Genomic DNA, 17,998 nt, shown 5'->3' with positions numbered 1-17,998 from the left:
CACGTTTCTCTCAGCAATTTGGCCTGTTCCATGGCAAGAACTGACCACTGTTGCTCAGCACTAAATCCTGCTCAAGGAAAAAAGGAACAACTTTCTTTGAAAAACAGCTTTTGGATAAAAGCCGTGCAGAACATTCAAACATGAAAGACAACTTACATCTTAAAATCCCTTTTCGAGTTTTTAAATCTCTCTCTCCGCTAATACAAAACAATAACTTCACTGCATACTTTCAAGGCATGGCTTGACCATTTCAGTGATTTATTTATTTTCCTTCTGCAAACTTAGATCTTTAACCTCATCAGTGAGGTAAATGATTGCTCCATTTAGCACAAATTCCCTAGATTAATTCATTACTCCCATTCTAATTAACTTACATTTGTGTACATTGAATTGCATTGTCACCTGCCTGTCTAGTCACATAAATGATTCTTTTTTGATTGCACTTCTTTTCATTATTCAAATCCATAAGCAAGTCTGGGAATTTTTCTTTCATAGTAATTTTTCTTCAAACAGTTTATAGATTAACACATAGTCTGGTGGCTGGGTTTTTGTTCCCCAAGGAGAAGTACATTCACTGCCCACAACGGTTAAATTTCCTACAGTATTTCCCATAAATATATATGACATTGAAAAAAAGCACAAATAAATATGCATATAAGCATAATTAATTAAACAGCATCAAATATTAGCAGAATTCTGGTTTAGTTAACATCAGTCTTAAGTAATTTTCTTGCGCATCAAAGTAGCAGAATGTTAAATATCACAGTCCTGCTAAACATCATGATCCGTAGTCTTTCCAGAGCTTCAGACTGAGGTATCACTGAGAGCCACTGAGCTGGTAAGATGAAGCCTGATTTTCAGAGGTGCTGGCTATATTCAGCTTCCATTGACTTCAGTAACTCTTGTACATGCTCAGCACTTTTAGATCTCTGAAACCTAGTTCTTCTGTTTTTTGGCCCTGCCTGGATGTGATTATTAGATTTTAAAGTCATTACCTTTTCATGCATATACAAGCCATCACTGGTCTTAATGAATCACAGCATTGCACAGATACACAAATAAAATAAGGAATTCCATATCTGAAAGTAGACTATTAGAAGAAACATTATCCTGAGAGTATTTTTTTTTTTTAAAGATTATTAAACTCTTCCTGGGAAAATTAATTAGCTCCAATATGAACCAGTAAAATCAAAGGGATTTTTACCATCAATTCACTTAAGGTATATTCAGCGCTCTAGGCATTGATCCAAATACAACTTAGTCAATAGGACTCTTTCAGTTGATTGTCCATTAGGTACTTAGCCTAAGATATGTGAAGTACTCAAAAGAGAATAATAAATTAATCTTAAGACTTTGCAATTTTTGTTTCTTGTACACTCACACATAGAGGTTTGATCTGATTTTACTCTGAAAGTGATTACTTTTACTCTGGTTTTACTTTAAATTATTTCTATTTACTTGAAGGAAGGCTATTATGTTGGCATAAATTAAAAGTGTCATGTATATCTAAAATAGAATCTAAAAGAATCAGCTATTATAAATCTGGTGCATAAGAATACTGCATATGTATAAGTGAAAGACAGAGGGAGAAGAACAGTAAATAATAGTCTTTTTCAGTTTGCCAACAGTTCCAAAGAACTGGATAGGGAAAATGTTGAGAGGACTTTCCTAGAATTTTCCATGAACTTAAAGCTAAAACCTAAATCCACTTGATATCAACATTAATTTTGGACACAGAAAATTTTCAAAAAAATTTTTTCATTTGAAGATATTAAATATTTCCCTAGTTAAAAAAAAAATAGAAATAAAGCACATCATGTACAAAAACTGAAAAAATACCTCAGAAAATGGGGAAGCAAATGACTGTTTTTTAAAGCTTTTTTTTTTTTAAATCAATAAATTTTCTTTACCAAAGTTGCTACAAACTCACAAAAGCTTTCATTTGAATTTTATCTGCATCGTTCTCATGGAAGAAGTTTCAGATGAAAATGCCTCTTCCCATAATATATTTTAATAGATGGAATATATAAAACAGTTGAGACAAAGAGCACAAACTGAATTTATTTGTGATCCAAAACCCAATTTTCTATAAGGCATACTATATTTCCTCTTATATGACTGTTTACCTAGTCATTAATCATAACTATGAAGGCTTTACAAACATTCTGAAAATCTAAATGTAATACTGACTTATCTATCATACCAGTAACGCTGCACCTTCAGAGCATTCCAGATGAACTGTGACTTCCATTGCATATATTCGTATTGTCGGTCCTTAGCCATACCACAAATTTCCGTTTAATATGTTATCACATCTTTAAAAATAGTTCCCTACGCTTTGCCATCACAGTGTTAATCTTACCAGCTTACAGCTTCCTTACAATATATTTCTTAATAATATTAAAGATAATGGATTAAAAAGAAAAGCTACCCTGATATCCCCACGTTCTACCCTGCGTCTAGTGATTTCTTTCTATTGCTGTACATGTACTGTATATTATTTGGGATTTTCACTACTCTTCTCCTACTTAGTAGTTTTCTACTGGAAAACTTCCCAGGGGAAGTTTTTCCCCAACGTCACCAGGAAGCAGGTCAGGCAACGTTTGCTGCCCCATCTGTCTTATCTCTGCTGGTGGCACTTATGGATGTTTGTCATCAGATCAAACTTCACCTCATCTCTTCACCTAACTTTAGCAGATCCATGAGATCCGTAACTGAGTCTAAGTAGTAATTCATCACTCTGCTTGAGACTGTAACACAAGTGACTTCAGTTTAGCTTATGTAGCTAGACATGTCTTTGCGGGAATTGCAAAGCTGTAAGATCTAAAAATGCTCTACTGCCATCGTCACCAATACAAACTTCCCAAACTCTATTTCAAAATCAGCAGTAACTATAAAGACAAAACATTGGTTTTGTGCTCTCAAAATATTTAGATTCTAATACAAACAGCACAAACAGGGAAGATACAGAAACTACAGACTCTGTTCAACATGTACACAAAATGTTACACTTTGGTATATACCTTAAAGTCTTCCACTTTAACAACTGAAGATCAAAGGATGGTATCATTTGTACTTAAAACAATTTTTAAAAGCAACGGAAGTCTTATCAATAGAAACCTGACCTTCTTGTCTTCATTAATAGAGTAAATATTACCTGTGGCACACTGGAGGATGCCGCTTTACTATACGACCAGCACTGCCAGAGAGAACTATTTAGTAAGATTTCTTAGTCCTCGAAGGCAGTATCTTTATCTAATTTCTTTTTGTTCCTCACCACAGAAAAACTGGCAACTCTAGGCTGTGACAGCAGAGTGCTTATGAAAGACGATGACATGTAGATATCCTACTTTTCTGTCTAATGATTTGGGAGAAGAGGATGGGAAGAGAAAGAAAGCAGAGCTAGGAACAAGAATCACTAACAGAATTGCCTAAGGGCTTTCAAAGTCTGTGAGCAACCGAGCCCAGAAGTGCACGTGTGATTAACTGAACACTGCGTGAATAAGCTGCTGCCTTGTTCCGCTTGGCATGGAGATGGATGTGGGCCATGCCAAGAGAAGGGAGAAAAAAAGGAGGGCTACAGTAGTTTTCAGGGCTATCTGTCCTTCTTTTATCTGTCAACAGGAGAAGGAAGCAGCAGCAGAAAAGCAGGCAGCCCAACTTTTAGGCACAATATGTATTTCCTCTTCTACTAGCTCTCTCAACAGGGACTGCATAGGAAACCACTTCACTTCCATAACAGAAGTCAAGTGGTAGCTGTGAAAACTAATTGCTGCATCTCAAGATCCCTAAATCATATTAACATCCGTTTCTTAAAGCACAGAGATGCATATACATCATGCATATGCACAACCTTTCATATACCCTTTTATATTGAGGCTGCTACAGTACAGGTGGAGTTTTATAATAATCTGTCTTGGAATTCAAAATACTTGCATTGGAACTGTTAAATATCTGATAGCAATGCATTATTTTAAATGTTCCTCGTATTAACAATGGTTATTTTGGGAGGTTAAATAATTACTTTAAATAAACCTGTTTCAAACTTAACACTAAAGCTGTGATTCAGATGATCAAGTAGCAATTTTCCAAATCAGATTTTGATATGAGCTTGATTTCATTATTAGGTTTACATCATCTTTAAGTAAACAGAATAATAAGGACACATTAAAGTACCATAATCAAACCTGTAACTTCCTCTTCCACTGCTAGAATGAAGAAGGTTAACAGGAAGCTATCTCATGTCTCTGTTCTGAAACATCCCAAATAAGCACCCTCCCCAGCATGTTAGTATGAGACCCACGATTTAAAGTTTTTAACTCAAAGCAATAGTTACAAAACGTTCTTTGCCACCATTCTGCTGAAAATACTCTTTGAACCTATCATCACACATCTGTCTCAAATTTTGCCCCCAGGGAGGATCCGAGCTGGGTAACATGGCAGCTCCATAACAGACAAAAGAACCAGTTTCCATCATGCTGTAAAACTGAATCCCAGTATAATTAAACCTTAACAATATGCTTGTTATAATGTTACAGGTGGTATAAAACAGAGCCAAATTATCCATGCATAGCGCATCTAAATGTACACAGGCATTTAGTGCAAATGCTCATGCATATTCATTGTACAAACACTTGAGTTGGTGCATGCAAAAGAACATGCACTATGAGATTTTTCCTTCCTTCCAGTTTTTCTTCCTTCCATTATTCAGAGCTTGTATGTTTCTGGTTACTTAGTAGAAAAGCCATTCTTAGAGATATCTCAACTTCAGTGCAAGATGGAAGTTCTGAGTGACACAATCCACCTATTACCTTTATTACAGCTACTTTAATAGAGAAGCTGCCAGCTACTGAAACAAAATTAAACTGCATTCCAATGAAATTATTTTTCAAATATAGCATATAGATGGGCCTCTCCATTTCTATGTTCTTCTTCGTTTTTATAACCATGATATTTCACAGCATCATGCTGGGCTAAAGCAGACCTCAGGTAAAATTCTCAGAAGTGCCTACACGTCCATTGACTTTAATAAGATGTATGTTCTTAGATAACATGAGCACTTTTGAAAACACTGCCTTTCAAATTCCTTTTGACTACTATTCTTAGTGAAATAGCGTCTGGGAAATTATATCCCAGCAGTTTTCCAAGCTTCATCTAACCCTGACTACCCTTAAAAAGTCCTTCTCAAATGCGTTAGGATTTCAGATCAATCCCTTTGCGTCTCCAGTCTACAGGGATGATAAAGAGAAAGAAGTTTCAGAGGGTCAGACTTCACTTCCAGTGGAATTACTGCAAGGTTATCAATGGATTTTGCTCTGAACCAGAGTGGGCACCCTAGAGGTTCCCAAAGTCTCTTGCAAAGACAGGAGGAAAAGGCCTGAATCACCTCATGGCGTAGGATGCTAGCAGGCCTCTTCCCACTTCACGTAAGTTTCAAAAGACTGCTAAAGGATAATTTATGATTTCCCCATCACTATTAATTTGGTAATGTTTCTGACCACAGAAAACTCTCAATTATTCTTTTCCTTTTACCATCTGTTACTATAGAACGGATGTATGCTATTCTGGGAAAAACATCACTTATGACCTGGCAATAATTTTTGCACTTTGATCTCCAACTCATAATTAATGATCACAGTTTGTTTTGTTTTAAAATGGAAAAAAATCAAAGCTTGACAGAGGATTGCACAAATATTGCTTTGATAAACTTCAGATATAGTAAGTCTACAAGAAGAGCATTCTTTAATGGACTACTGAAAAAGGTAACACTGTGAGAAGAAAGCAACAGTGTGCTCCACAGCAGGTAGACATGGCCTCAGGTTGCAAAGAAGCAGGCACCTGATGCCTAGACACCTAACGTGACACATGGCCTGGCAAAGCAATTTTTAAAATTCTGTTCAGCAACTCAAAATTGGCCTTGAAAAATGTGAGCTCTCAGCTCTTCTGGCCTTTGGAAGAAGTTACCTGCTTCACATTTTTAAATTAAGATTGTACAATACCACCCAGACATTTTTTCCATGCATTTCAATGTAAGAGAAGGGAATAGACAACTTTTAAATTTCATTTAAGGCCTTCTTTCTTCCTTCCCTCCTGCCTGCCTTTCTTTCTTTCTTTCTCTTATTTTATTTCGGACTGAAGTCAGAAATAAAATAAAAAATATATATAAAAAAACCTTGGTTCACAATGCAAGACTGCCTTTACAGAGATAAGGTGCCTGGGAAGACTGAACACCATAATTCCCTCCAATTTAGTAGCGCTGTGCTCCTTATGATTTGAAAATGATCACTGCAGAATGTTTTCTGAGGGTAAAAGTGTAATTGGTTATAGATCAATAGGTAATTTCTTTCAAGAGGAACTATTCAAGTTCTGAAATCAAAATCAAGCTAATACATTACCAACATTGAGATTAATCTAAACAACAAAATTTTATACTGCCCTAGTTAAGTTTAACTCAACTGATCATTTATTTATGTTGCCATAAAAATCCAGATGATTTCAATTTTGACTGCTAGTTATTTGCTTTAAGGCAGCTGAAATTACTTTTTTAGACCTCCCAGCGTGACAACCTTGCTTTCTGCTTAAGATTTATCATCACACAGCAATGGTGAAATCACAGGATAACTGTTAGTACTAAGAAGAAGCACAGTCAATTGTGGTACACTGTAATTCCCCCAACAGGTTCCAGATTAAATCCTCCGGAATTAATGTACCTTCCTCTGACATTGCTCAATCCTCATTTATGTAATTAGATTGCAGTAAACTGTTATATCTGTACAGGTACTACAATGTGATTTTTAATTGAAAAGCCATATAAAGTAGCACTATATAAAGTAAGAGGCATTTTGAGAATGTCTGAAATCCTGTAGAGCATTGTATGCTGTAGGCCATTATCATCTAATTCACTTTTGACTCAAAACGGTTAATTAACAAACTGCCGTACTTAGATTAGAAACAAAAACAAACCTCACAAATATAAGAATAATCAAGACATAAAGAAACAACATGCATTTGTTAAAAATACTTACGATATGCAGCTCTAAATAATCTCCGAGCCCAGTAGAACTGTCCACTCGTACCAACACAGCTTCTTTTTGAACAGTACTAAACCCTATTGCCAGTCTGTCTGCACGAGTGCTTGGCCGATCATTAGGAGGCCACGTGTAAGTGATCTGTCCACCACCTTTGCTAAAGATATATGTTGTTCCCGCTGCAAAACAGAAATAAAGAGAATTAGTTTCTTGTACCAATGTAAACCCATACGGAAAGTATGTGCTCTGCAAAAATCAAGATGTTCTCTTACAACAAATAATTCAAAAAACAAAACAAGGCTGTATTTCAACATGAAGGGGTCTTTAGTTCTCAGAATTTTGCAGCAAGCTAAATATTAGTGCTTTTTATACAGTGTAATCAACACAATCTAATTTAATTGCATGTACAGCTACTTAAAATAGCATGGCTCTGATTCAGAAATACATCTCTATTCAAGAGCGTTCTTAAGCACGTGATTGAAGTTAAGAACATGTATATGTGATGTGCTGAACAGGGATGAACTGAGCCCAGCGCTTTCCCAAACTAGGCCTAAATGAAGTAATTCCAGTTATCTCAAGACTGACAAAAAAATGCAGCTCCACATATCAACCTGGTTTATGCAATGAAAATGCCACGCGCTATACATCATCATGCCCAGCGAAGCAAGACGTTAACACACACATTCAGCTAAGATCTAAGGTTTATCAGCTTGTTACAGATGGGGGTAACAAATGGAAGGGTAGAAACATGCTTTATTTGTCATGCCGGGATGAAACAATATCAATCTACTATCTAAAAAAAGCAATGGCTTCTTTGCCATTAAAGCTAATGTGTAAGTTACAAGAGTGGAAATCTTTGCATATTATTTCCAGAGTGCACTTACAAAATCTATAATCTATTTCAAACAAGCATGGTAATCTCAGACCACGTAACACTCAGGTGCTGAACTTCATCACCAATTACTACAAGTACAGGAACTAAAAGAACAGAATATCCATTTAAAACTTTTATCCAATCAACAGCACGTAGCACGCAAATTGTGCATTCGATCATTCATTTATAAGGTCACTATAGGCTGTCCTCTTCTGTAAAGAAAGGTAAAAGCTTAGGGAGAGATGTTAAAGCATGGTAAACATGGATGTCTAGTTATACACTAGATGTTATAGTTCTAGGCTGGCTCACCTTGTGGATACTCATAAATTTATTACACGCAACTCCGTTTGTTTCACCAAAAACTCTCACTACATAGTGTCCATGTCCACACAAGGACTAAGTGTATCACAGCGTAAGAAAAATTGTCATTTTTCTGACCAAAAATTACATGAGCATACAAACGGGTTTAAAAACCCACAGAGAGGTAGATTTTTAAAGCTGAAAACAAGAAGTGCTGTATAATTGCATCACTCCTTCAGTTTCTAGATGTCTCAAAATCTTACTCTGCTGTGGAGAGAGACTGCTCTGTGTCTCTGTCAAAATAAAAAAGTTATTGGTCTTTTTGAAAAGATATCCTGTATTTATTTCTAATATCATTTTTCTTTATGGAATTACCTGCCTACTCATTCATTTTTTTCCAGTACCATCAATTTTTAATATTTTATGCACTGTGCACAGAACTTTAAACTGTAAAACGCATTTTAAATCAACAGTCTCGTACAATCGCGCTGTGCTACAAATAAATCCCTTGGCTTTTCTCTTTTTATGGCAAAATACCAACCTGCATGGGTAGTAGGAAAATTTGTCAATTTTCTTCAGCAAAGACAAACACAGCAACAGATCTGGTATCTAAGGTTCCCCTTACGCTCCAAGAGAAATCAGAGCTGTACAAGAGTAGCGAAGGTAGGGCCTGCGCCATAAAAAGCGTTGGTTATGGACAGGGGGGCAAAGGGTGTCTGGCTGTGGGATCTATGTGCCAAAAAGCTAAAACTCCCTCTCTCTCCCAGCCCTGTTTTTCCATATGCAGTGCTGGGAACTGTACAACACTCTGGTGCACGCTATTAAGTAGCGTGGATCTCCACGCTATGCACGGCTGGATCTCCAGTTCCAGTGCGCTGCAGCACAAAGGCACGGTAGACAGGCAATATCACTCCTGATGGTCTCAAAGTTCCCCTCTTTGCTACTAGCATTGACTTCAAAACTTCAAGTCAATGCTGAAAACTTGGGGAGTGACAGACTTTGGATATTTGCGCAGTATACGTCCACATTAATATCCCTAGCAAAAGGATTTACTCTGTGTTGCTGAAAACCGAGGGCTTGATCCAAAGCTCATTCAAATCAGTGACAATCTTTTTGTTGACTTCATAAAATATCGTGTCAGGCCATGAATGAGGTTCTTGTAAGTAACAAAAATGAGAAGACTAAGAAAAACAGCTCCTTACACTTCCATGTCACAGATGATACTGTTAAAACAGCACATAAGATTTAAGTGGGACGGCACAATTCTCCTTTTCTTGGTTGTAGCAGATGTGTTTACTGAATAAAGACGACAAAGAAAAAGCCTGCCAAGTGATGGTGGAGTCATATTGAATACAATGACCCAAAAGTAAGTCTCCAGATCTGAATAATGACAGACTCTGTTGATATTCTTATTCAAAGGAAATCTCGGTCATTTTTGTGCTAAACACTACCCATCAAACAAACAGACGAAGAGCAGTTCATTCCATACTACTGATGCCAAGGTCAGCATTAGAAGAGCTGGATAAATCCTGCTGTGGGTCTTAAATTACTCAGAATCAACATTAAAATTACAAAATTGTAATTTTACGTGTAAAAATTGTACGTGTAAAAATTGTGATTGTATGTGGCTTATGTTTTTTTATGCCAAAGCTTTTCCTTCTTCATAACTGTCTATTTTGCAGCTCTTCATACGAGCTGAGTGTCTGATAACAGGCTAATTAATCTGTGCTGATGAATACAGATCTGCCTTTGTCTAAGCTACACAGGGAGTCACGTTCTTTGAATTTCCTGTATTAATTATGAAAAAAATGGGTCGGAAGCCATTTGAGAATAGGTCCTCTAGTGTTTATATTTCAAGAAAGACAAATATAATAATGTAAAATTTATTACTTTGGGATTGATCTCAGCTTACAGTCCAACCTCCCATTAACTATTAAACACTAGAAACTTAGCGACTGTTCAAAACCACCCTGCTTACTATCAGTTTCAGATCTGTCAAGAAACAACAGAGGAAACCTAATTCACGCACTCCACAAAGGCTTTTATGCTCTCTGACAAACCTTATAATGTCTCTGCCATTCTTTCAGAACATTGCCACTAAAAACCAGTCATTTTCCTTTTCTTTTTTAGCTTATAGCACTGTGCTGTTTGGGATTTATCATCTCAAGAGAGTTGAAAGCAGCAGAATTAGAACGTCAAGAATAGCAATGCCATCAGCACAGCACTTACACATAGGCAAGTTTGTAACAAGCCAGCTATATCTCTCAGCTGCAGAATTTACTGCATAATTCTTTATGTGTCCATGCATTTATACAATGCTTAGGAAAAATGTCCATACAGCTCTTTGAAATTGTCAGCCATGAAAGCATGGTTCCTATTGTAACAAACTGCCAGTGGTCAAGATGCAGTAATGGTTTTTAATGGCCTGGCTCTCTCAAGCCCTACTTGTTTGCAAAATTCATCTTTATGAAATAGTGTATTCATTTCAGTACAGCCTGGCAGCAACTCAAGGGCATCTGCTTACCTATACAGTACTGAAGAGACGAGTATTTTGTTTAGGACCCATTTACTGTATCTATTATTGTGCATCGCTGCAAAGCTTGTCAACGTTCATTGCTCTGAAGTCAAATCTGAGGAGTTCAACAGTTTGCTTAAATCAAGCAACAAACCCACAGCTTTCTACCTTCCTCATGTTCATCCCAGTTTTGCGTTCAAGATGTATCACACTGCAAGGTAATGTACATAATTCCATTTTTCCCTCATAACACTACTAACAATGTTTATTTTCAACAAGAAAATGGCAGGTTTCGATGCTGATCGAGTGAAAGTGAAAGTGGTTTTATTGAGCTCTGGAGCCCAATGAGCTATGATTCCACCAGATTATTGCTGGAAACCTAACGACTGAAGCCTTTAAATTTCAGCTATGAGCACTGTTAGTTGCCCTTTCATTAACCATAAAACTATTATAAATTATTATAAACTTATTTTAACTCTTATAAAAATATGAAGGGTAAACATTACTGGTTATAATGAGAAATTATCCAATAATGTAATTTTCTTCCTTCCCTATGTTATCAGTACTTTGCTTCATTTTGGGATAGAATGTGATCCCTCTTATTCCTACAGGTAAGTAGTTACCTGCATTGATAAACCCACTGAATCCAGTGAGACTATTTGCGCAGGTTACTGTTAATTACCAAGACTGAGGAGTTCACAGTATAAATCTCTATATACACGTATACAAAAACATCTGTACGGAAGTACTTTAATCACACTTGCTGTGTTCAGGGGACCATATGAATCTCCATTTAATAATTCTTTTCACACTTTCAACTTCATATGTTCATCCTGCACACAGCTGAGATTTCAGAAAAACACACACAATTTTCTATACATAGATTTGTACACATTTTCTGATACGAGCACAGAAAAGAATGCTTGAAGTCTGAAACATGACCTTGCTGTGGGGAGTAATTAAAAATTAACAGTTTAGTGGATTAAAAAACAACCCTTTAGTGTGCTGCTTCTTAGGCTCTGATTTAAGTGTTATTAATTATTTATACAGAACAGAAAATATATGCCACAGGGCTGAGATGAGGAGGGAACAGCCATTAAGGTTAACCATGGGAAGAAGATGGGAACTGCTGCTGAAAAGAAGTATTTCAAACTAAAGATCATACACAATTGAACACTTCCCGATGACACTCTGGTACATTCTCTCCCCTTAACCCGGGCAGAAGCATGAATATGGATTGTAACTGTTTCACTAACAATTACATCAAGCTTTTCCAAGTAAAATTTATTTAGTAACAGAATAGGTTTATGGGGTGTGGAAGGAGACGTTTGCAAAGGGACCATCGCCTGTAGCCCTCCAAAAATCTTGGGCTTTTTTGGGCAGTGGAGGGAGAGCTTTTGTGCCTTTTTTTTTTTTTTTTTAAACAGGGGAAAAAAAAAAAAAAAGGACTCTGTACCGATATTGTGGATAAGAACAAAGAAATACTGCCTCCTTCTCAGGCAGGCTTCCTCTTAGGCTGCTGGGTGGTGAGGTCTAGGATTGTGAGGTCTAGTGTTGATAAAGAGTGTTGCTGGGTTTGGTTATGAATAGCCTCATTAATGATCTCCTCTTGCTGCTTCAGATAAAGATGCTGATGAAAATAAAGACAACTGAAAATGTCGACCTGCCTATCTTCAGCCTTCTGTGGGACCTCCATTTCACTGTGCTAGAATTAAGTTCTAAAATTCAATTTTCTGTAAATCTGCAGGTTTTTAGTGAGTCTGACGTCACATGATGTTTACAGTGGCTGCTGCAAGCTGAATCTGCAAACTTCCAATATCGTCTATGATACTACTGAGGCACGAGTAGTCTCTGGATACATTAATACTGCACTGGTTGTAATCCAGAATTGGAGCCTTTTTCATAGCATGGGACACAACTTAAAAGCTACGGCCAAGAAGCTAGTTTTACCCAGACAGTAACCATATGAACACGAGGTCAATTAGCTCAATCACTAGCCACAGAAATTCATCAAAATGAGTCAAGAAAGCAGTATCACCAACATGTACAAGATGCTGAAATAGAATAGCCCTAAATTCATTGCTGCTGTCATCTACCTTTTCCAGTTTGTCTATTAACCAGTTAACGCCAGTATTAAAAAGGCAGAGACAAGATACAGTCTTCTACCCTTGACAAAGAGAAACCATGCTGTGCAACTACTATTAATTCAAACACAGTTTTACGTTATATTATAGAATTGTTCTACCCAAACCACTCCAGAGACCCTGATTTGCCTTATCAGAGCCCATACACCAAATCCAAGTTTGATGGAGAGCTATAAAATAGTGCTGTGCATGGTTTACTACGTTCTGCTATCTTCCCCAAGAGCCGTCTCGAGGTAAAGGTCTGGGCATTAACAGAACAACATAGTCTAAAGCTGAGCTGAGCATCCTGGCCTTTGCAATGACATTTACTGCAGATTCAAGGCAGCAACAAAGAAGTAAAGTCTTCACCTCAGACCACTGTAGTGGCTATAGGTAGCTTAATCAGCTCAGCACCATGTCCTTCCCTCCCTCCTTCTCCCAAGCAACCATCCAACTGGAAAAAAAACAAAAAACAAAAAACCCTCCTTTCTTACTCTTCCTTTCCTCCAATCTATGGCTACAGTATTAGGAGAGTATCGTGGTCTGGAAAATCCTTTGTAGGTGACACAATAGTATTCTCACCTGTCTACATTGACCCCTAGGATCTTCTCACAATTTAACTTTCTCATAAAAGATTCCTGACTGAAAGGAGTGCTCAACACGACACTGGCCGTTGGCTTTATTGACAAAAATGCATCTCCACCTTTGGCTTCAGTCACTTTGGACTGAAGTACAGTCTGATTCAAACTAAAACTCTGATTTGAGTCAAGGCATCAAAAGGTTTTCCACTCTGCACTGCCAGAAGCCACTGAAGCATTAAGGACTGAAATTTCAATTCCTTTATCACTGCATCAGGAACTGGCATTATATTAAGTCATCAGTACTGATTATTGCCAAGTCAGTTCTAGTGCCTCAGCCTTCAAACATCAAACAAATTAGTGAGGAGACACTTCAGCACGGCTGCAGCGCAGGGGGAAAAAAAAGAGATCACAAGTGGAGACCTTGAATTTGCTGAGAACTCAGTGAAATGCTTTGCCATTAAATAAGTCATATCTCTCTCAGTCCAAATACATGTCAGTAATGCAAGAGAGAAATGCTTTGTCCATGCAGGGAAAATGTCAAACTTACTTAAGACCTTCTAAACATTAAAGCTGCTATACAAATACAAACCATCCTTGTGTCTTTCTTTGTTGTTTATATCTTTATATCGTATGCTGCATGCCATAACAAAGTGGAAGAAAATTTGCCCCACTGCAGTTCCAATTCCTCTTGGAATTTTAATTTCCCAATTTCAAATGTGAAGTCCTATTTTTATTAAGTTTTTCCATGGAGAAGCAGCCTATGCAGTTGCATTACATATCCACTGTTCTTGCACATCCTCCCATAACTTTTCAACACAATAGCCAGGTTCAGCCAAATTTGAGAGGGGAGGAGGCAGAGATTTCAAACACAATTTACTCTCAGCAATTGAATGAAAATCCGTGACTGGGTAAAGGAGAACTCTGCAGAGCTCAACCACTGTACTTTCTGTATGGCAATAACCTATAGGGCATTTGACAGTTGTTTATCGGTGGGACAGTCAATACACTCAATGTGCTATGTTAGCTGAACAGCTGCGCCACTCATACAGTGTGTCATCAAGAGCACTGGGAGGAAGAGAGGACAGAAGCTACAGTTATTGCAGGGAGAGAGGGAAATATTTGGGAAACAAGGCACCATTCCACAAGAAATTAGGATTCATTCATTTTGCTGCTCTTGGAACAACCTGTTCCTATTCAAAGCCAAAATATATTATGTGTGTATCATATCTGAAATGAGGATATATAGCTCTATTACTTTCAGTAGGGTTACCAAGAACCAAATATAACAGGGTTATAAAGAACTAAACCGGTGAGCAAGGATGGCACAGCAGATGTATGTGCCTGTACAATCTTAAGCTGGTTAATTCTGTAAGATTGGCATTAAAAGTCACCATCATTCCTACCATCATAAACAAAATAAATGGTTAAAATCAATATTTCCAAAAAAAAAAAAAAAGATTTTCCAATTGGAGTGAGATTCTAATAACTTTACTCAAATCAAGTAGTATTTTATGCCGTTAATGACCCCATTGATTTAGACTGGATCACTTAACTGGAGTAAAGTACTACTCAGTTTGAGTAGGTATATTAACTAAGATCATTCAATGGTGTTTAAAATGAACGTAATTTTGGAAGGACCTTGGCTAAGCAATAGTTAGATGAAGGGACTGCTAAAATAATGCAGACATTGGAGTGTCTGTTCATCTGACTTATTAACAGAACACGAGTCAATTTAGAAAATGCCAACAGAATTGATAATATTTAGGCACGGATTCTGTAAAATTATTGTGATTATCTTTGAAACGTTCACAGTAAAAAGTTCTGGGTTTGTTTTAGTCTCATTATCATATTCATTTACCTAAAAGCTATGACTTTCTTTATGAAAGGAGATAGCCTTTCTAAAGCAAATCTGACACAGACTGGTAAAAGATCATTATTGCTCATCTCCAGTATCTCTCGGTTCAGAAAACTTTACTTGCTGCCTATTACCTAACACTTTTTCAGCATGGATAGCTGTTCAAAATGAATTTAGAACATTTCTGTGTGAAATGTAAGCCAAGTAATTCCCCATTATTGCCTTGCACCTTTATGTAATGTGGATGGTTAGAAAATGATATATTTCTGAAATCAAAGACTGCTTTAAATGTCATACTGCAGCCAACATGAAACATTTTAATCCATTAAAACTCTATTAAAGGTAACAAGGATACAACATGTCTGACTCTGAAAGCCTGCCAAAAAGTCAGATGGAAATTAAAAGTCAAATGTCTATAAATAAGGGAAGGTTTTGTTCCTCCTACAAGCTTGCCAACATATAGTTAAAGATAAATTTCTTGAACGGTATCTGGAGACGTGGACACTGCATTGTGGGGAAACACAAGTGAGAAAGCCATGAGACGAAAAATATTTTAGGACAGATGCAATGTCAAGGCCTTATCAGACTGAAGAATGAGACTAGCAAACTCAAGTACTCTTAAAGACAACAGAACTGTTCTGGTCCCCCACGCTCCCTGCATTAAGGAATGTCAAGGCATTATACTGCAGTTTAACTACTGTTACAGTAAATTCTACTAAAATAAATGGTACCTGCATTTGTGGGATGACGGGACCGCACAGTCCACTGATTTGCTTCTTATGGCTTGTTAATTGTGCCAGCATACAAAAAGAATGTAGTTAAGGGGCTGGTTAGCTGAAGGGATTTTGTAACAGGATGCAGAAACTGGGACATCGGTTCAAATACTACCCAGGTTGATAGAGACCAAATGTTGTACCATCTGCTGGTGGCCTATGTGAAATCATTCAGTGGTGGCAGTCCAGGGACCTTTCAAACTTAACAGATACCTGGCAAAAGTTAGAAATTCTGCAAGCCAACTGACTTGAGTTGATGGCATTTCCAAGCTTGCTGACTGAACTGGGAGGCCTGTAAGTTGAAAACAAATGGTTTATGCACCAGAATGTTAACAGATCTTACACAAAAGTAACTCGGCACAGATGTTCATATACGCCAAAAGTCAGTAGCAGAAAACCTGAAATTCATTTTGAGGTTGCTTTGTCTCTATACAGACCCATGAAAAGAGATGGCTTTTCAGAAAAACGGTAACAATAGAAAACAAATATGCCATTATTTCATGCAAAACAGCGTCTGAAGTAATGTTCTTATTCAAGCATCTACAGCAGCGTCCCGATTTTCAGAAGTACTGTGGCATTTCTGACAACCTTGAAAAACAAAGTTCCCAATTTTAATATTTAACAGGGGTTTAGGTGTTTAAATGAAGATACAGACATTTGAAAAGTCCAGCCTTAAGTTATTTTATCATGTTAAAACGGGCAGAAGGTGTGCTTCAGATCTATAGTGTATTTCTAGGCTAAAGGCTTTATTTCTTTTTGTTGCTGTTGTTTGAAATGCATTCTTATTGGCTTCCCTACTGATACTCCCGCTGCCCTTTTTTGCATTCATTTAGTTATTTTTAAATGGCATTTATATTATCTTACCTGGTAAACTGTGCATCTCATAATTTACTCCTGAGATCCCTAAGAATACTGAGAGAGCTCTCAAAAGTAGTAAAAACTTATCTTACAAGAAACGTGTAGCACACAATGAAAATAAAAGCACTACAAGCCTGTTAAATTCACTGAAAAAAATGATACAAGCACAGCAAGAATGTCAGATGCTAGGTAAAGACAAGACAATACTGCTACTTGCAGCAGAAGCATGGTACCGGTAATGTTGCAACTCGCAAGGTTTGTGGAGATGGAGCCTCTAGTGAAAACCGCAAGTTGTGTTAGGGATAATGTGCAAAGCTTGGTATTTTTTCTTCAAGCTAGTGAAGAGTAAAATGTACAACGGCATAAATAATTACTAATAGTTAGCAGATAAAATAGTGTTGTAGTACAAACTGTAAGGCCATTTTTGAACATTCCATGTAGATATACACGGGCTGTATCTGAAGAAAAACCAGAAGAGCATAGTTTCTTAGTTATATTAGGTCCTGAAATGCAAAAATAGCAACCATTCTTCTTCTAACAAAAATGAAATGATGGATACTAAACCTCTGAACAAATACAGCTTAAGCCTCCATGAAGCGCATGGATCTACCACTGCAGCAGCAGTTCAGTTGCTACAGGGGTCTCGGTGGCAGACCTGGCAAGGGGAAGCACCAATGAGCATGCTAGGTATTTACTGCGGCCTTCCAGCGTTGCCTTTCTCACGGCAAGCATGAGCAAGCTCCAAATTTCACGATCCATTTGATGCACAGAGTAATAACTGATAAACAATCCACTAAATTTAAAAGTCAAACTAGTCTTCATCAGTATTACACACACTCAAACTTCGGAAAAGTATCAGGTAAAGAAAGCCTATAACGTAAAAATACCTGGTTGGGTCAAAAACAAGCCCGGAAATAAGAATCAGCAAGCAGCGACAAATGATAGTCTGTCTACCTGAAAAGACTTCCTAGTAATTATTTCAAGGATTGATTTGGGGGCATCCATGCTTATTTATGTTACCAGATTTGCACATAAAACAAATAGTGCAAACAAACAGGGACAAGCAGATCCAGTAGTATTTGTATCTTAAC

The 17,998-nt window shown here is 37.2% G+C and overlaps 1 protein-coding gene across 33 annotated transcripts in view; it reads right to left on the bottom strand.

Annotated features, from left to right (window-relative positions):
• NRXN1 (neurexin 1) overlaps window positions 1-17,998 on the bottom strand; it is a 726,764-nt gene that overhangs the window by 222,865 nt on the left and 485,901 nt on the right. For all 33 annotated transcript variants that reach the window (XM_068939986.1, XM_068939987.1, XM_068940005.1 and 30 more), the window contains one exon: window positions 7,026-7,207. In XM_068939986.1, coding sequence (XP_068796087.1) covers window positions 7,026-7,207 — 182 coding nt within the window. The remainder of the gene's footprint in view (window positions 1-7,025; window positions 7,208-17,998) is intronic.

The sequence above is a fragment of the Struthio camelus genome, chromosome 3 (assembly GCF_040807025.1).
Source record: "Struthio camelus isolate bStrCam1 chromosome 3, bStrCam1.hap1, whole genome shotgun sequence".
In the NCBI taxonomy this organism is placed as follows: domain Eukaryota; kingdom Metazoa; phylum Chordata; class Aves; order Struthioniformes; family Struthionidae; genus Struthio; species Struthio camelus.
This window is presented reverse-complemented; position numbering and strand designations above follow the sequence as displayed.